Consider the following 17,943-nt stretch of genomic DNA (forward strand, 5'->3'; position numbering starts at 1 on the left):
TACAAGTCTGTCCATGCTCCTTTCATGTCAGCGACTTGTCATAACTGAAGCATGCAAAAACTTGACAGTCTGTGATGCTCTAAGGATAATGGTAAATTGACGCCCTTCGCTAGAGTTCTCAACGGGTCGGGTCGAAAATATAATCAAATGACTCGGGTCGGGTCGGACCTCGGGCTTAATCTTTTCCGCTCAGTAAAAAAAAACAAAAAACAAAAAAAACATTTATTAATCATCGCTGCTGGTCACCGTAAAGAAAGTCTGGCTGCTGCGTGTAACGTGCATCATGGAGAGGGGCGGGGGCAGACCTGACGCCGCTGCGTGCACGCCTTTAGCCTGGAGAGGAGTTGGTGAGAAGTAAACTTGCCGCAGGTGAATTCACCGCTACTACAGCCTATTTATATATTTAAAGTTTATTGTTTCCGTTGTTTGTATTGTTTGTATTGTTAAAAGGCGTGAACATTAAAGGTTGATTTGAATTCCCATCTGCTGGTCATCATGATAATACGTGTATGAGAGAAAAAAAAAACATCGGGTCCGGGCTTTAAAAGCCACGGGCCGGGTCGGGTCGGGTTGTAATTTTCAGGCCCGTTGAGAACTATACCCTTCGCTATACAGTTGTACGTTTTTAAACAAGTGACTAAAAATGGCAGGCTCGTGGAGAATTCGTCTTGAAGAATTCAGAGTGTAGGCTACTTCATACTGAAAGAAAACACCCCAGTGGCATGATCTCAGTTCTCAAAGTGTTTACTGCAAAGTTCCTGTTTGTCTGCCTCAACACAGTCAACTAGCGTTGCGCCGCGCGTGTTATGTGTGTGTGTGTGTGTGTGTGCGCGCGCGCGCTATTATTAGGCTATGCATTATTACCTTGTATAAATTATACTTTCAAGTCATTTCCTATTGTATTTCATTAGTAATGACCATAAGACAATTTCACTGAACAAATGAAAGCTACCCTGAGCGTAGGCAACGAAACATTTGTTATCACTAGATCACACACTTGTATGAAGTGCCAGCAAACCCCGCAAATTGTCCAATCTCGGAAGAGAGGACTACTTGTTTACAAACAAAAAAAAAGACGTAATTTTCTCACAGAAGCACTCACATGACAACAATAACGGTATTATTGTCAGACAGCAGGGTTTTTTTCTGGTGGGATGTTGCGCTACAGAGGCGCGATTCACTGCCGATAACCGGCGAGTAACCAAATAAGGACATAAAATAGGGACGGGTCTCAAAACATCATTAACTGCCTATCTAGATAGAGTTATTAAGTTATAGGCACAGAGTGATGCTGTATGATGCTGTCTAGGTAGGTTGCTCTAGTTTTTGAGATACGGGCAGGATTTCCTGCGAAAGGATGTTACGTGAGTGACTTAAAATTAAGTTCTCGTTTAATCCTGTGACTCAAATATTACAGAAATAGGGGGAGCATGGCTGTGTGACGACAAAAATGCAACGTGCTGGTGCTCATGTCTCACTCACCATAAAACCCCACGAGCTCGAGATCGTTTCATCACACACCAGCAAATACCAGATCGACGCACGAGCTCTGCAAGCATAAACGTAAATATTGTTCTTTTTCATTATCATTACATAGAAATATAACATAGCCTACTATAAGTAGCATTGGAATGATCTTTTATTACAATATTGACTAAAATATTGCTTCATAACTATCTACACGTTATTTAAAAAATATATATTTTTATTGTTTTATTAACGATTTTTTTTTATTAATGTTTTTTTAAACGTTTTATTGTTGCCTTGAATCTTTATTAAAATAACCCTGAAGTGAATTATATTATACTTTTTTGTTCACTTAAATGTATTACTGATGAAGAAAGTAGAGACACGTGTAAGTTGAAATGACTGAAATTGCTGTGACAATTTAAAGGGAATGAAATAAGGATCTTGTTTGTACAATTATGAAAACAAGTTGTATTAATATTATTACTGTGTTTGTATGAAATATATGATGTGTAAATGCAGCTATAACTTTATGTGCATGATAAGCAGGTCAAATGTCTTTAATCAAGGAACTGCATGAAGCTGTTAACTAATCTAAACTAATGCAAGATTGAGTTTATTTACTGGTAGAATGTTTAAAATGTCAGAGTATAGGAATGTCACTGAAACTGAGCTAACCCATAAATACACATTTGAGCGATTTAGAGAGGGACGATCTTGAGCTGACAGAGATGCCTCTTATATTTGACTTCCACATTTCTTTGCAATTTACATTGCACAATACTGATGCTCAACTGTCATCTGAACTCAGCAGACATCCGTTGTAGGAAATGAAATTTTTTGTGGTTGTTCTTTATGAAAACATAAAAGGTTTCATTCCTTTGCATTACTAAAAACAATTATTTGTATTCTTTCTTTTTTTCCCACTCTAGAGACTTTTCCAAATACGGATTTGTGTTAACCCATATAAGTTTGGTTTAGCTGCAAGAAGAGGAAGAACAGACGACCTCTGTCTCAGTTGCAACGACTGGCTTTCGCAACAAATAGCAGAATGGAGAAGATGAAAGACAGTAAGGTAGAGTCTTTTTTTTCTGTCAGTGTCATTATGTACAGAACAAGTTGTGATGTTTAGTTTTCTTCTTTATGATTAATAAGAAAAGGCTTTACTATCACAATAACCCTTATGAAATCTACCTTTTAAAAAAAAAACCATTTTTCAATACATCCCTTGTGAAAAAGAAGTGTGCTTAATTGTTTTGCACTTAACTTCAAATCTTAAAAGTAAAAAAAAAAAGAGTACTTACAGATAACATTAATGAACTAAATGGCCACTTAAGTGTACTTAAAGAGAGAACACCTTCAGAACACTTTATTTTACAGTGCCCTTGTTACACGTTACATGTAGTTACTATAGTAATAACTATAAATTATGCATTATTACATGCAACTAAGTCTAAACCAAACCTAAAAGTATAATTAGACTGTAACAAGGACACCTTTAAATAAAGTGTAACCTACTGCTTATTAACACACTTAAGTACGCTTTTAGTATTTTTAATTATGTTTAAATAATCTTTTGTCATGCTTTTAAAAAGTACATTTATTATTTTAGTTTACAAAGCAGCACACTTTAACTGTATTTCAAAGACAATAGAAGTACTTATGACATATAAAGATACTTAAGTCCCTCTTAAGTGGGTCAGAAAAGCCCTCTTAAGTTATGCTTATTGCATTTAATATAAATTTTAACTATAATACATTTTCATCTAATTGCATCTTTGCAATATTGAAGTATATTCTTATTTCCTTAAATATTCTTTTTAAAAATATGCTTTAAGTGTACTTCTTTTTCACAAGAGATTACATGCAGAAACTATGGTCTTTTATGTAATACAGTATTAACATCATCTGCTTATTTTATGGCAATTTTGTAGTTCCTAAGCTACCATGTGTTTAGGCTACTATTTTTCATAATATGAGTCATAGTTTGTAGTACAGATAGATACCTCTAACCATGGTAATGGGGAGCCACCCATGAGGTTACTACACATATTCACAGACACTGTAAACTGTGCTTACCATGCAAGAACTGTAGTAAATGTTCAAGGGATGCCAATGGGCATCTGGGTTTGAAATGTTGTAATGTGTTTTTATTGTAGATATACTGTAGCTTGTTTTAATTGCCAGTAGCCTATGATTTATATACTGATTGTGTAATGTTTGTGTGTCACTAATGTGTTGCACTAGCAGGTTTAACTAGGCATTCTTTGATATGTCTGTTCAGGCTATTAGTGTGCAATAGATTTGATTCATCACCTAAAAAAATATATGTCGTAGCTTTAGTGAGACATTTTTTGGCCTGCTTTTTCTTTGGCGGCTGTTTGGAGCAAATCCCAACTGACTCCGATCCTAGATCTAATTAAGTGAATCATACTGGAATGTGTGAGACAATCTCAGATCAATTTCTTAGTTGGAATAACCGATAGGATTGCAGCTTGTGAATTAAGAAACTGAGATGTGCAAAGCAGAACGATGAGGAGAAATGACTGTTCAGAGCAGGGTTTAGATGGCATGTTCAAACCTGAGCAAAATATGAACAACATTCTGACTGGTTCTTACTTGTTTCAGAATGGACAGACAGAATGGAAATTCCTAATCCAAGTGTGCAATTTTGCATCTACTGCAGGTTATTACAAAACTATTAAGTGAGTCACTGAATGTGTTGATTTAATAAATAAGTACCGGTATGCATAATTAAGTTAAGGGAGACTGAGGGCGCATGGTGGGATGTGGGGGTGCAAATGTGATCTGGTCTATCCTGATCAATAGAGATGAAAGATGCAGTGATGTCGTTATGAATTTCGAATTCGAATTCATTGTTTTCGGCTCCTCACAGATCACATGATGACACCCACAGCCTTGTTCACTCCTCCAGGAGTCAGCCGCTGTTTGTTTGTGTGTGTGTGTGTGTGTGTGTGTGTGTGTGTGTGTGTGTGTGTGTGTGTGTGTGTGTGTGCATGTTTGGGTCTGTATCATAAAATCAGACTGGTTTGCACATGCAGAAGTTCCTGTGTGGAGTTTTTTTGTAACAGACATTTGCCACATATTGCATGCAGTAGTGAGAAAGTTAATCAGTCCACTGCATATTACCATTTACTTCATGGAAAGCATCATTACAAATTACTTTACTCTAAAAGGCTATACAAATACAAATGTCACCCAATACACCCTATAGAACAGGCCATCAGATTATTGTTCTTTCTGACCCATTATTTGCTGCTGTACAGAAGTAACGCAGCTCACAATTAGCTTAGGTTGCTATTTCTACTTTTAATTTGACGCAAGAGGGAGGAACAGACATCAAGCTATAGAGTTTGAGAACCACGATTAGGAGAAAAATGACACCTAAGGACATATCCCAGTTATTATGTGAACTGATTTATGCAACTTTGTTGTTCCACTTTCATACATACTCTGGGAAATTACAGAAATTACTATTGTGTAATATGTGGTTATCAGGATTTGTGTGCCATTCAGAATTTTAGATTCCTTCCTCTCGAATTGAGGTAGCAAACAGGATGCAGAATCGCATTTTGAATTAGTTTTTTAGACAAACAAGATATTGAAGTAGTGTGTGACTACTGAGTGACGCCAGAGTGCGATTTAAAACTAAAGCCAAAAAAAAGTGAGAAAGACCCTTCTTTCTTTTTTGGTTAGGTTCAGTTACCCTTATATATTATTATATTAAACCCCTTTGCAAGGGACCCCTTTCAAAGCTATAAAGGCAGCTATATTTTCAGTCACGTATGAAGATACATTTGAACTGAGAAAACTTTGGCCTTGTTTCACAGACAGGGCTTAGACTAAGCCAGGAGTAGGACTAAAGTTCAATTAGGCCATTTAAGTAGCTTTTACAAACGTGCCCTAGAATTTTACAAACAATTTAATAATTTATTGATAATGTTTTCTGTGTTTTTGGCTGCAGAGATTAAGAAGTGGATGCGCCTAGCTGCCTATATGGAAGTTTCATACGGATTATTAGCCTACATAATCTGAGAATATTTATTTTCCAGTTGAATTAGTTCATTTAAAAGATAGATATCTCAAGCTTTCTATAGATATATTTCTCATGTCTGTGAGGCAAGTATACACTGAGTTTTGTGACTTGACCAAGACGGCAGAAAGCGCATCCTAATTGTTTTCATTATTTTACAAAAGCACAACGTTTTGTTGTTATTGTGAGTTTACAGAAATAAAAGTAGACCCTTTAAAGTTTGAATTATTAAAAAATGACGGAGTATTTTAAGTTAAATCAAAGTGATGGCGCCGGCGCCTGTATGTCATGCAGTAAGCGGCTCTCCACACAAACACTTGTGTCTAATAATAGTGCACATTTATCTAGGTTTACATTAAAGCGAGTGGACTGATTAAGTTGCTACTACTTACATTTTTCAAGTGATAAGCCATATTTGAGGTCGATGAATGATAAGCAAATGTTTGAATTTCCTGCCGTTAACGATCTGTCCATCACAGATTGTGTGACTTTGCCACTTCCTCTGGAGTTTTTTTTTCTTTTCTGTGGCTAACAGACTAATAAAATATTAATATATATATATATATGTGTGTTATGTATATGTAGCCTACATATATATATATATTGAGAATAAACAAAAGAAACAGGTTGTCAATACAATCAAATAATTAATCTCATGGTTTCCAATCAGTCTTTAGAAAGCAGAATAAAACAGTAATAATGTTACATTTTGTATATATTTTATATATTCAATCATTTATTATTATTATTTATATTATTATATTTTCTCTGAGCCCTTTTCTGAACATTGAAGAGAAACAAAACAGTCAACTAAATGAAAAATTATAATGCTAAAAAAAAAACCTGTGCTGCAGAACTATTTCACATAACCGAGAAAGTGCAAGAAATTGAGAAAGGCAGGTTTTGTGCACATTTTGAGGCTTTGTTGGGTCACAGTTACTTTCTCTCTTATTTTCATCTTTACTCATGTCAATTTTGTGCACGTCACAGTATGTGTATTCCTTCTTTTTGTTTAGGGGAAGCAGGTGACATGCTACCTGGTGCTCTGCGTGTCCACGGCCGTCATCGGCTCGCTGCAGTTCGGCTTCAACACAGGAGTCATCAACGCACCCGATGAGGTAAATGTTTCATTAAATGAGTAGCATTTTAGACTTCAAAAAACAACGCTTCATCACTTACTTCTGTCTGTCTCTCTGTTGATGAGCAGAAAGTGAAGAACTTCATCAGAAACGTGACTCTGGTGCGCACTGGAAAGCCCATGGATGAATCCACACTCACAACAGTGTGGAGTGTCGCAGTTTCCATCTTCAATGCCGGCGGCATGATCGGATCTCTTAGTGTTGGCGCTCTGGTTGACAAGCTTGGGAGGTGAGAAAAGAGTGACCAAATTCAAAAATCACACAATTTATTTGGACATAAAACAAATATAAAAGTTTTTCTTGTTTCATCTCCAAAATTCTCTTTACAGACGGAAATCAATGCTGCTGTCCAACATCCTGGCTCTGATTGGTGGAGGCCTGATGGGTTTATCCAGCATTTTCACCTCCCATGAGTTGGTGATATTGGGCCGTCTGGTGATTGGTGTGTTCTGTGGTATGTGCACAGGACTGACACCCATGTATGTGGGTGAAATTTCTCCAACGGCACTGCGAGGGGCTTTTGGCACCCTTCACCAGCTCGGGGTGGTCATCGGCATCCTGGTTGCACAGGTTAGATTTTCCTATGGATGAATGTAAATAAGAGATTAAAGGGATCACTCAAAAATGAAGATTAAACTAACCCAAATCTCATTCAAAACCCATATGATTTTCTTTTTTGCTTGCAGTTATAATAACACCAAAGCTTCCATGCTGAAAAAAGATTCAAAAGCACCATAAAAGTATAGTAACATTGGTCTATACAACTTGTGTGCTAGTATAGTCCTCTGAAGTCATATGATAGCCTTGTGCAACGGACAGGTAGAAATTGAAGACATTATTCCCTAAAAATCTTGACATCTCCTCGGCACATTCAGTAGTAATGTCAGATTCGTAAAGAACTGATTCTTTTGAGTCAGATATTTTCATTGAGTTCATTCACATCACAAAACTGGTCTGAATGATTTGTTCATGAATTGAATTGGTTCGGTTCACAAGTTCACTGACTCGTTCACTAATTTCAGTTAATGATAACAAATAACTATCCTTTTAGAAGATATTTGGATCATTTGTATGATGGTTTTGGGTCTTTTTGGAAACTTGAAAGCTTCAGTCCATTTTCATTGTATTTTATGGAAAATTTTCTGAATTGATCCTTTTAAATTCTACAGAAGAAAGGAAGGTGTCTGTTTGAACATACTGATTATACACTTAAAAAGTCAAATGCAAATAGTTATAAATGGGTCTTCTTTGTGGATTTTATGGTAGATCTTAGGTCTGGAGTCATTGCTGGGGTCTCAGTTGCTGTGGCCGTTGCTGCTGGCTCTGACGACGCTGCCTGCAGTGGCACAGAGTGTTATGCTGATCTTCTGCCCAGAGAGCCCTCGATACCTGCTGATCAGTCTCAACCAAGAGGATGAGGCACGCCAAGGTGAGACTGCTCAGGACTGAAAAAAAAGTCTTTAGAAGCATCCCATTTGGACCTAGAAAGAGCAGGAGACATGCGCAACACACCATTTAGCACTGCCTGAACAATTGAAGTGCATTTACTCTTCCACACTGACTATGTTGATCTTTCTCTCTTCTGCCCTCAGTGCTGACACGTCTTCGTGGGCATTCAGATGTGGAGGATGACATTCGTGAGATGAAGGAAGAGGCCATGAAGATGTCCATGGAGAAGAAGGTTTCTATTCCAGAGCTGTTCCGTAACTCCGCCTACAGACAGCCCATTATTATCGCCATAATCCTGCAGCTGTCCCAGCAACTGTCCGGCATCAACGCTGTGAGTCTCCACACTTCCCCCCACCAGTTACATAAAAAGTTTACATAATGATCTTTGATTAGCACATCCTGTTAAACATTGTAAACATAAACCTAAAAACTTTAGTGCTTACAACAGGGTTTCTCAAACTGTCCTGCACAGTTTAGCTCCAACCCTGATCAAACACACCTGAGCAAGCTAATCAATGTCTTCAGGATCACTAGAAACTCACAGCTATGTGTGTTTGATCAGGGTTGGAGCTAAACTGTGCAGGACAGTGGCCCTCCAGGACCGAGTTTGAGAAACCCTGGCTTACAACAAGAGAAACAATTTGCCAATGAGAAGAAAAATAAAGTTAACATTCTCTATAACAAGTCATACACAAATGTATCTTCTTTTAATAATGTTCAGATATTTATTTGACCTGAAAAAGAGACAAAAATACTGATTAATGAATGTTTGTTTGCAGTGTTTGTCACTTTGTCAATTTGTAAGGATTCCTTCTTTTCCCCTTGTCAACTCCCAGTATTGACATGAACTGTTCTAAATGTTAATCGGCTGTGTTTCTGTACATTTTCCAGGTAATTTATTACTCAACAGAGATCTTCAGAAATGCAGGTATCACTGGGCCAGTCTTTGCCACGATTGGAATGGGTGCAGTCAACACCATCTTCACTGTCATCTCTGTGAGTTTACACAGCTGAGCTAATATACTCACATAAACAAACATTTGAAAAGAACTGTACTGTAGGTAAACAGATGTCAAATTAATTTCACCACCCTTGAATTTGCAATGTCATGCCCTTATATCTGATCAAATACTTTTGTGAGGGTGTACTAAAGAACAGTGTTGATGTTCCCACTGCTTTTCTCAACAGCTCTTCCTGGTGGAGAGGGCAGGGAGAAGAACACTTCATATGATCGGACTGGCTGGAATGGCTGTCTGTGTTCTGCTCATGACTATTTCTCTTAAACTTGCGGTGAGTTTTGATATACAATATATAATTAAATATATGATCATTAAATGGGCCTATATGATAAACTACTGATCTTGTGTATGGGATGGATTTAACAAGGGATTCATTCAAATAAATATTAGAGAATAGAGACATAACATTTTTATTCATTTTTAAATTCATTCTCTTTTCTGATCTGTAGAAGCCTGGAGATAATATACTTCAGAATGGCACTGCTATCTACGAATCTGCATCTGAAGGGGTCAGTGTGTGATCTTACTAATGAATGGCAACTTATATTTATGTGAGATTTCATTCACTGAAGTGTATCATTGCTCTTTTTTTCTCTCTACAAATTATTACATTTCCGGCTAGCAGGGAATTTCAGCAATCAGCGTTCTGGCCATTCTGGCAGTTTTTGGATTTGTGGCCAGTTTTGAGATGGGACCAGGACCGATCCCATGGTTCATAGTGGCAGAGTTATTTTCTCAGGGTCCACGTCCGGCAGCCATTGCTGTGGCGGGATGCTGCAACTGGACCGCCAGCTTAATTGTCGGACTGTCTTTCCTACCACTAATGGTGAGAACCTTGTCACAGAATTCAGCAGTATTACATTTTTCATGGACACAAGAGCTAAACGCATTATTATGACCTTGCTTCCTTTCCAGAAACTGTGCGGCCCGTATGTGTTTATCATATTCCTCATCCTCCTCATCATCTTCTTCGTGTTTACCTACTTCCGGGTTCCCGAGACCAAAGGCCGGACGTTTGAGGACATTTCCAGTGGATTTTCCAATGCCGCAGTCTCCAATGCTGTCAGCTACACGTCTCCAGACGGTGCCATTTCTCTGCCAGTGTCCCCGTCATCAGTAAAGTTTCAGATGACTGAGCTGGCTGGACAGGAGAAAAGTGGAACAAACCAATAGAGAAAACCCATAATCTACACAAGATTGACACGGAGTCCTACAGTGGACAATAGGGAACAGATGCAGCTAAATAATGGGCATTATTACAAAGGAAATAGCTAGGATGGTATTGAAAACCTTTTTATAATTGGCAAAGTCATTATGAGCAAATAAGTGTTACATGTGGTTGCAGCTGCCTTTTGATAAATTGAACGTTTAGTCAGATATAGAGTTGAGTTGCATTTTTAAGACAACTTCTGTGTGAGCACTAAGCACTTGTCCATAATCATGTGGAATATTAAACTTATTACTATGACTTATATTTAAATAGTTATTTAACAAATTTCTCATATTGCCCAAAGACTTAAATCAGACTGAATTTACGCACTAATCAGATTCACTGATGGCCTTTTAATACTTGTGCTGTTGTGCTGTTATGACTACTATTCAGTTCATGAGCATATGGTCTTTTGTGCACAGGTTTTTTGTTCAGTGTCAAAATTTTGATTAGTGACTTACAGACAGAATCTAAAATAGAATTATCAGTGTTTAAATGGTGTTATTCATCCCTGAAGTATTTCTCATGACGGTTGTCACTAGGCCAGACTGAATGAACACTACTGACACAGGATCATATGAAAGTTAATCATGACAGCCCAGCAATCACAAGAACACATTATTGTTTAACATGTGCATCTCATATGTTCAGTTTTTAGACACCTTTTGTTGGGTAGTTAAGATTGTTTACTGTAAGTATTGCTCAACTGTGTAAATATATATTTTGTATGGTTTTTTTTTTGTTGGTTTGTTTACATTTATTACTGCATTTTTTTGCACTCTGACTGCATGATTGAGATGTCTGGATTTTTACCAATATATACCAAAGGTTTTTTTTTTAGTGTTTTATATTTATATATTTTATTGTATTTATAGCTTATTAAAGAAAATTAATTTTGTTACCAAAATGTGATGTTTTTACATTGTTTTACCTTTGCTTAAATATGAGTATTTTTAATACACTGACACTTGTAAGCATATTTTGTGAGATTGACCAGATCATTCCCACATGATTTTATTTTACTTGCATTTGTGACTGTTTGCATCACACATATTTTTTGAGATAGGCTAACTGTCATGCATCCTTGTCATGAGACATTGTATCGTCCAGAAAAGTCACATATTAATATTTCTTTATTTGTAAGTCAATCATGAGATATAGTTTACTGTAATCTAATAATAGCGTCTGATTTATTTTTAAGGGAGGCTATTCAAATGTGTTTTAGAGCGCTATGTAAAAGCTTTGTTCAAAATTAACAAAATATAAATGAGTTAATAAATCATCAAACCTTTTTTTATTTCTTTTTTTTTTTTATAAATCATTCATCCTTTTTCCAAAACAAGTTTTTGTCTTACCCAAATTCATTAAGTGAGGTGATGTGCAGTATGGCAACCCAACATGGAATTTGTCCTCTGCATTTAACCCATCCAAGTTATTGCACACATATTAGGAGCAGCGGGCAGCCATTCACCTCGGCGCCTGGGGAACGAACACACCTGAACAAGGTTTGAGCCAAACTATGCAGGACAGTGGCCCTCCAGGGCTGGATTTGAGGAACTATGGTGTGGGACTGGGAGTGGCATGCGTTAGTTGTCACTACGAGCAAGAAAGGTTGATATGAAGCACGTTAAATCTCAAAACTTCAGGGAATCACAGGTTAAAAAAAACGCCGAACAGAGGAGAGTCTGCTGGCAAAAATAGAACGACAGTGCTCGTAATAAAACGAGAATCAACATTGACTTGGCTTGTTGGAGATGGCGAGAACTGAGGGATTTGAAATGTTGTAAAAGCGACGCAGAGATGGCATTTTTATTACTCAAAATGTGAGTAGCCTAAGTTAAAGGGCCCCTATTATGCTATTTTAAAGTTTCCTGATGTTGTGGACTCTCCTACAACATGTTTACATGTATCAAAGGTAAAAAAAATAAAAAAAATAAAAACTGTTTAATTTCCTCATAATATACATTTGCACATCATCACATTTTCAATGACTCTCAAACGAGTCAAATGAATCAATCTCTCTAAATCCCTCGTTTCCGCGAGCTACTCTGCCCTGATTGGCCAGATAGCTCAGTCTGTTGTGATTGGCCTACCGTGTACAGCGCGTCGAAAACAAAACCGCCCATTGCCATAACAACGTCAGCTCTGCTTGTCCTGAGGCTTCCTACACTGTAAACTAAACACAGTAATGAACAATGACGTCGATTTTACCATATCAATGCGAGCGCGAGTCCGATGATGATGATGAAACATTGGGGATGAAACTGTTATTCAACCCGAACCTCCATCGCAAGGACTCGAGCAGGACGTTTCAGTGACACACTACTCTGTTTGAGGTAAGTTAGCTACATTATGAGATGTTGCAACTGTAATTCCTCACCATCACCATTATCAAGTGCATGTCCATCAACAAACCGATTATTTTACTTGTACTAATTTATTTACCGAGTATTTTTCAAATATATTGCGGTGAACACGTGGAAACTGTCTCAATAACAGTGTATGTATACATTAGCCAAGCTCTAGAGTGAATGATATGATGTAACATAAACGTTGGTAAAACAAGTAACTTTGTTCAAAAATATAATTTAAATATACATTTCCTCAAAGTAGTGAGAACGACAGACAATCTGCACTAATAGACACAGTTATAGGTAATAGTAGCCCACAGCTGATTAGCAGAAGTATTTCAGTAAGACAGTAATAACGTGTGAGTTAGCCAGTTAGCAGGAGACCAACACAATATAAAACTCAACTAAGTAACTTTATTTTGCACACCATCTTTCAAGAGCAAGCGGTTTGTGAATCCTGCATTGAACTCCGAGATTTGAGAAGCAGTCGTCAGTGAAATAAAGGGAAAACAGCAAAAGTTTAGGATTATACTGATGTGATATCATGGTAAAGATTAACTTTAACCACTGATTCTTCACTCGTCCTTGGGCAGTAAAAAAAAAAAAAAACTGGCTTTACCTTCACATTATAGAGCACAGCGCCGTCTTCTCGACATGATGCTGTCCAGTATCCACAGGAATCAGCTGCTGGTTTGAGGTTCAAGTTTTCCCTGGTGTCTGCGCACGCAATAAGTGGGCGGGCAATATGCTAATGTTTTGTCTTGATGTCACAACGAAACGGCTAATGACTCGTTTGAAAAACAATTCATTTCATTGACTCAGAGTCGACTCTTACTTTTGAAAGATAATACCTTTATATACGGTGCACTTTCAGATTTAAAACTTTGCAGTTTAACCTTTTACATTATTAACATGTGCCATTAACATTGTGTCCTTACCGATACAAACTGTCATTACCGCAGAAGTGATTTATTTGAATTATTAATCAGATTTTTGTTTGCAAAAATTATTTTAACACTTCAGTGGAGATGATTTACACATTAAAATGATAATATTTGTCATAAAAAGCTAAATGTTTTATCTTTGGCATGTATGAAAGCAATTGATATCTAAGGTTAACATCAGCATTTTCCATGGCATAAAGAAAATCATAAAACCCCCTAATTTTGAATTACTTTTTAATATTAGTTTTTACAAAAATGGACAAATCTTGAAAGTAACTATGCAAATGTATCTATACATTTTTTATAGAGATTAAAAAAGAAAAGTGTTTAAATTTAACGTTATTGTAATGTTGTAGTACGGACATTTTGTAAAAAGAAGAGATGAAAACCAAAAAAAATAAAAATGTTTCAGATTAAAATCTTAACGATTACATTCAATTTTGTATACATCTTGTACTGTATTAATGTATTATGGACTGTGATGGTTAAAATTTAATAGGGTTTTATTATTCTTTTTTTTGGTAGAGTCAAAAGTGCCCGTAGTTGTAGAAACACCCATGTAGCTCTCGAACAGTGTTGTGAAGAAATTTCATGGTTGTAGTGCTGTGCTGGATATAATTTTCAAGGAAGTAGCCTACATGTCAATGGGTATAGCTTCAGGGTATGGGTACGTCTTCAGCTGAACCAAGTATCTAGTAGTGAATGTTTTATGAGCAGTACCATATCCATCCGCAGTCATACAGAGCCGAAGCACAACCAAAACAATGTTCTTCCTCAAAATGTATGCAGTTTTTAACCGCTAGAGGGCCAAGTTACATAGTGAAGCCTATCTTAAACACTTTAATTAGACTTTAAAACGTATATAAATAAAAGAAATGTATCTTGAATATGTGGTTTTATTCCCACTGGTGTTATATTGTGCACGTCCGATGTGACGTCGTCATATTTAATTTTATTTAATTTCACTTCGCCTGCTTATCCAGTCCTTGGAAGGTGAACGAATTTAGATTTTCTTGAAGGACAAGCTCGCCCCTGAGACTCGAGCTTCAAGCTTACTCCAGCCCAGAATACGGAACTGGATAAAATACAGGCGAATTATAAAAGAGAAGATAGAGGCGAAGAGGAAGAGTGGAATGACTGTCAGAAAGGGAGGTGGCTGTAATATGGAATGGGGGAATTATATTTCACAACAGGATGTTATGAAAGCCAATTTTCGCCACATAAAAGAACTTGCTTTTGTAAATCATAATTGTCATTAAAAAGTCAGATACGAGAAGAAAAGTTGGAAATGAAAAAGAATATGAATTAGTAGCTTAATTTTTCACTTTTTATCATTATTATGACTTATGCTATAGCCTAATGTATTTTTATGTAATTTATGACTTAGTATGTCTTAGCTTGTCATTTTATGTCATAATTTTGACTTTTTATGCCATAATTGTGATTTACCGAAGCAAACTTCCATAGATCGTGTGTAGGGCACCACCAATATCTTCTGCAGTCACTATGTGTCCACCAGAAGGCGCTGTTTTCAAAGAGATAATTATACAACACTAGTATTCAGGAATACAACAGCCTCTATGTGCCTGTCTAAATTGAAGAACCTTTGTACGTATATATGTCTGTGTGTGGGTATGTGTGTGTGTGGTAAATGAGAAGTGACCAAGGCCAAAAGAAAATATTCAAAATATGTATTTTCTTTTCCAGGGAAAAAATGCAGCAGTTGAAAGAAGAGAAGAAAAGAAAACACACAGGCAGGTTTCCAAGCTTCTTTTACTGAGTGATGCATATTTCCAATCTGGCTCACTGTGCCCCGATCAGCATGCCAAACCAGAGCCTTCAGCGTCTGTCTCCTGCGTGTCTAGACACTTTTTCTGCTAACTAGCCCAACTCGTTTTAGGCTTTCCATCACAGTGAGTACCTAAAGTCAGTTTACCGGTCCCTTCATCTCTCTCTCTCTCTCCTTGTTCTTTGCTCAGTGACTTCTCAGTCATAATCATCATCATACATAAATACTCCTCCCTGCTCACCCACCCCCGCTCTTTCTCTCCTCTCTTTAATCTGAGATAAAAACGAATAGACAGACTCCTCCTCCCATCTCTCTCTCTCTCTCTCTCTCTCTCTCTCTCTCCTCCTGTCTCCCTCTCCTGTGTTCTTCCTCTCTGGACTCTTCTTGTGTGTTGCCCTGATGGAAATGTGGAGGATCTTTCTGTCTGTCTCTCTTGTGGTCCAGCACAGTTCAGCTGAAGAAGGTATGAAACTTCCTTTGCTCCCCCTGGTGCTCCCCCTGCTGCGTTTTGGGGGCTCCTACTGTCCGGTCCGGTTCAGAGTGTGTGTCAACATGTGTATGAGTCTCTGAATGAGTCTGTTTGTGGTTCGAACAGTTCACTTTCATTAACATCTGCACATGTGATCGCTGCGGTGCATGTGTTTGTGAGGCTGAAGATCTGAACAGACCCTTGTACTGTATAATGAGTAGCTGTTTATGAGTTACTGTGAATTGAAGAGCTCTCTGTGGATCCTGCCAAGCTGCGTTTATGCTTAACAAAAGGGTGTAGAATAGAGCCAGCGGAGGGGTGAATAATTTGTTGTGTAACCTTTGTCTCTCTCTGACCCATGCAACCCCCCTTCTCAACTCTCTGCCCCCTTTTTTCTGTCTGATATTATAACTGTTATAAGCTCTCATTTTCCCCAGCCCGTTCAACCCTGTGATAATACAGACACCCCACTCACTCAATTCGCTTCACTGTATATCTCTTTTTCTTTCTTTCTTTCTTTCTTTCTTTCTTTCTGTCTCATTTTTCTATTGGCTAAATGGTGTTTTCAGTCAATGCGTAGCAGACATGAGCAGTTTAAATAGATGGATTGATGAAGTTGGCATCTCATAGTGAGCTCTTGTGAAAGCTCTCAGTGACTCATTTGTGTGTGTGTGTGTGTGTGTGTGTGTGTGTGTGTGTGTGTGTGTGTGTGTGTGTGTGTGTGTGCTTGTAAGGTATTTGGAATGCCAGAGTCTGTTATGAACATGCTTTTTCACAGAAGCTTATTTATCACAGGTTTTTTTTCTAACTTATCTGAATCTGTTATTGTGCTTTGCGTCTCTGCTCGTATTAAAACACGTGTGATAAACGATACGACACTGTATGCATTGTAAAAATAAAAGTCAAAGGAACTATTTCTACCTGATCTGACAAAAATTACTTTTTTGGTGAAACCAAGGAACATTGCTAAAATCGCATTGGTCAATCAATGGGTAGACTACCTTGCATAGTACTATATAGTCTTTTAGTGGGACGCCCCCACCCCCACACACACCCCTTCTACACAGGTAGTCAGGTTGATTCTATCTAGTTTCACTTGCATAATCATTGTTACCAATTGTTGTTAATAAATCAGTTATAATTTCAAAGTACTTTATTGCCATGATTTTTATACAATATTATAATATATTAACCACTGCTGCACATCAGTCCCATAACACAGACTCATACCTCTAATGATTCTAGGTTGTTCCCTCAAGGCCATAACTCTAAACTAATTCAGCAAACCCCTTTACCTGCTCTCCTATAGCAAAAATGCTATACCTTTCATCACATTTAACTAGTCCACAGCCATTCCCTCAGGCCTATAACTCTGAACTAATGCAGTTGTACCTGCTGTCCTAGAGCAAAGGCCTGTACCCTTCATCACCTTTAATTAACTCAACAGCCATTCATATAGATGCTGCCTGTCTATTCACATAGAGTCCCCTGCCTTCAAGATCTCCGGAAGGCTTTTTTTGGTCTACTAGTGACGATGATCACATCAGACACAGCCGCTCTAAATATATATATTTAGTCTTTTGTAATAAAAATAAATAAAAATGAATAATACATAGTTTCACTGGCCAATACATACAGCGACACCTAGTGGTGTGAATGCAACATCAACAGAAGTTTTCAGTTACTGATGCCAGTGTAAGGCTGTTTGTAGTCAGCAATCATTAATTTATTTTGTAAGCAAAAGTGTCAGGTAACAAGGGGGGTACCAAGATAAACTGGGTAGTATTTAGCTGGTCATGTGATCTTATCATGGAGGTCCTGGTCATGAAGGCCCGCAAGGTGATCTGCTCAATAAAAAGTTTTTATAAGGCTACCAAGTCTTTCAGTCATATGATTTCAAATGTATTTTTATGGAAGCTTGTTTCCGCCACGGAATGAAACAATTTAAAAGATAATTACAATTTTATATCTCACAATTCTGACTTTTTTTTCTCGCAATTGCGAGTTTCCTATATCTCGCAATTCTGACTTTATAACCCGCAATTCTGACTT

The 17,943-nt window shown here is 37.4% G+C and overlaps 2 protein-coding genes across 2 annotated transcripts in view; both read left to right on the forward strand.

Annotated features, from left to right (window-relative positions):
• Nucleotides 1-1,417: 1,417 nt before the first annotated feature.
• slc2a3b (solute carrier family 2 member 3b) lies at nucleotides 1,418-11,637 on the forward strand. Its single transcript, XM_084435590.1, has 12 exons — nucleotides 1,418-1,563; nucleotides 2,400-2,542; nucleotides 6,538-6,639; nucleotides 6,729-6,889; nucleotides 6,990-7,230; nucleotides 7,927-8,089; nucleotides 8,253-8,440; nucleotides 9,001-9,105; nucleotides 9,298-9,399; nucleotides 9,578-9,637; nucleotides 9,754-9,954; nucleotides 10,044-11,637. The coding sequence occupies exons 2-12, from the start codon at nucleotides 2,519-2,521 to the stop codon at nucleotides 10,299-10,301; spliced, it is 1,605 nt and encodes a 534-aa protein (XP_084291716.1). The 5' UTR covers nucleotides 1,418-1,563; nucleotides 2,400-2,518; the 3' UTR covers nucleotides 10,302-11,637.
• A 4,144-nt stretch (nucleotides 11,638-15,781) lies between these two features.
• Nucleotides 15,782-17,943, forward strand: part of ephb6 (eph receptor B6) — a 46,968-nt gene continuing 44,806 nt past the window's right edge. The window contains exon 1 of the mRNA XM_084385110.1: nucleotides 15,782-15,885. Within this exon, the coding sequence (XP_084241236.1) occupies nucleotides 15,822-15,885 (64 nt within the window). The 5' untranslated portion in view covers nucleotides 15,782-15,821. The remainder of the gene's footprint in view (nucleotides 15,886-17,943) is intronic.

The sequence above is a fragment of the Rutilus rutilus genome (genome assembly GCF_951802725.1).
Source record: "Rutilus rutilus genome assembly, chromosome: 17".
Taxonomy (NCBI): Eukaryota; Metazoa; Chordata; class Actinopteri; order Cypriniformes; family Leuciscidae; genus Rutilus; species Rutilus rutilus.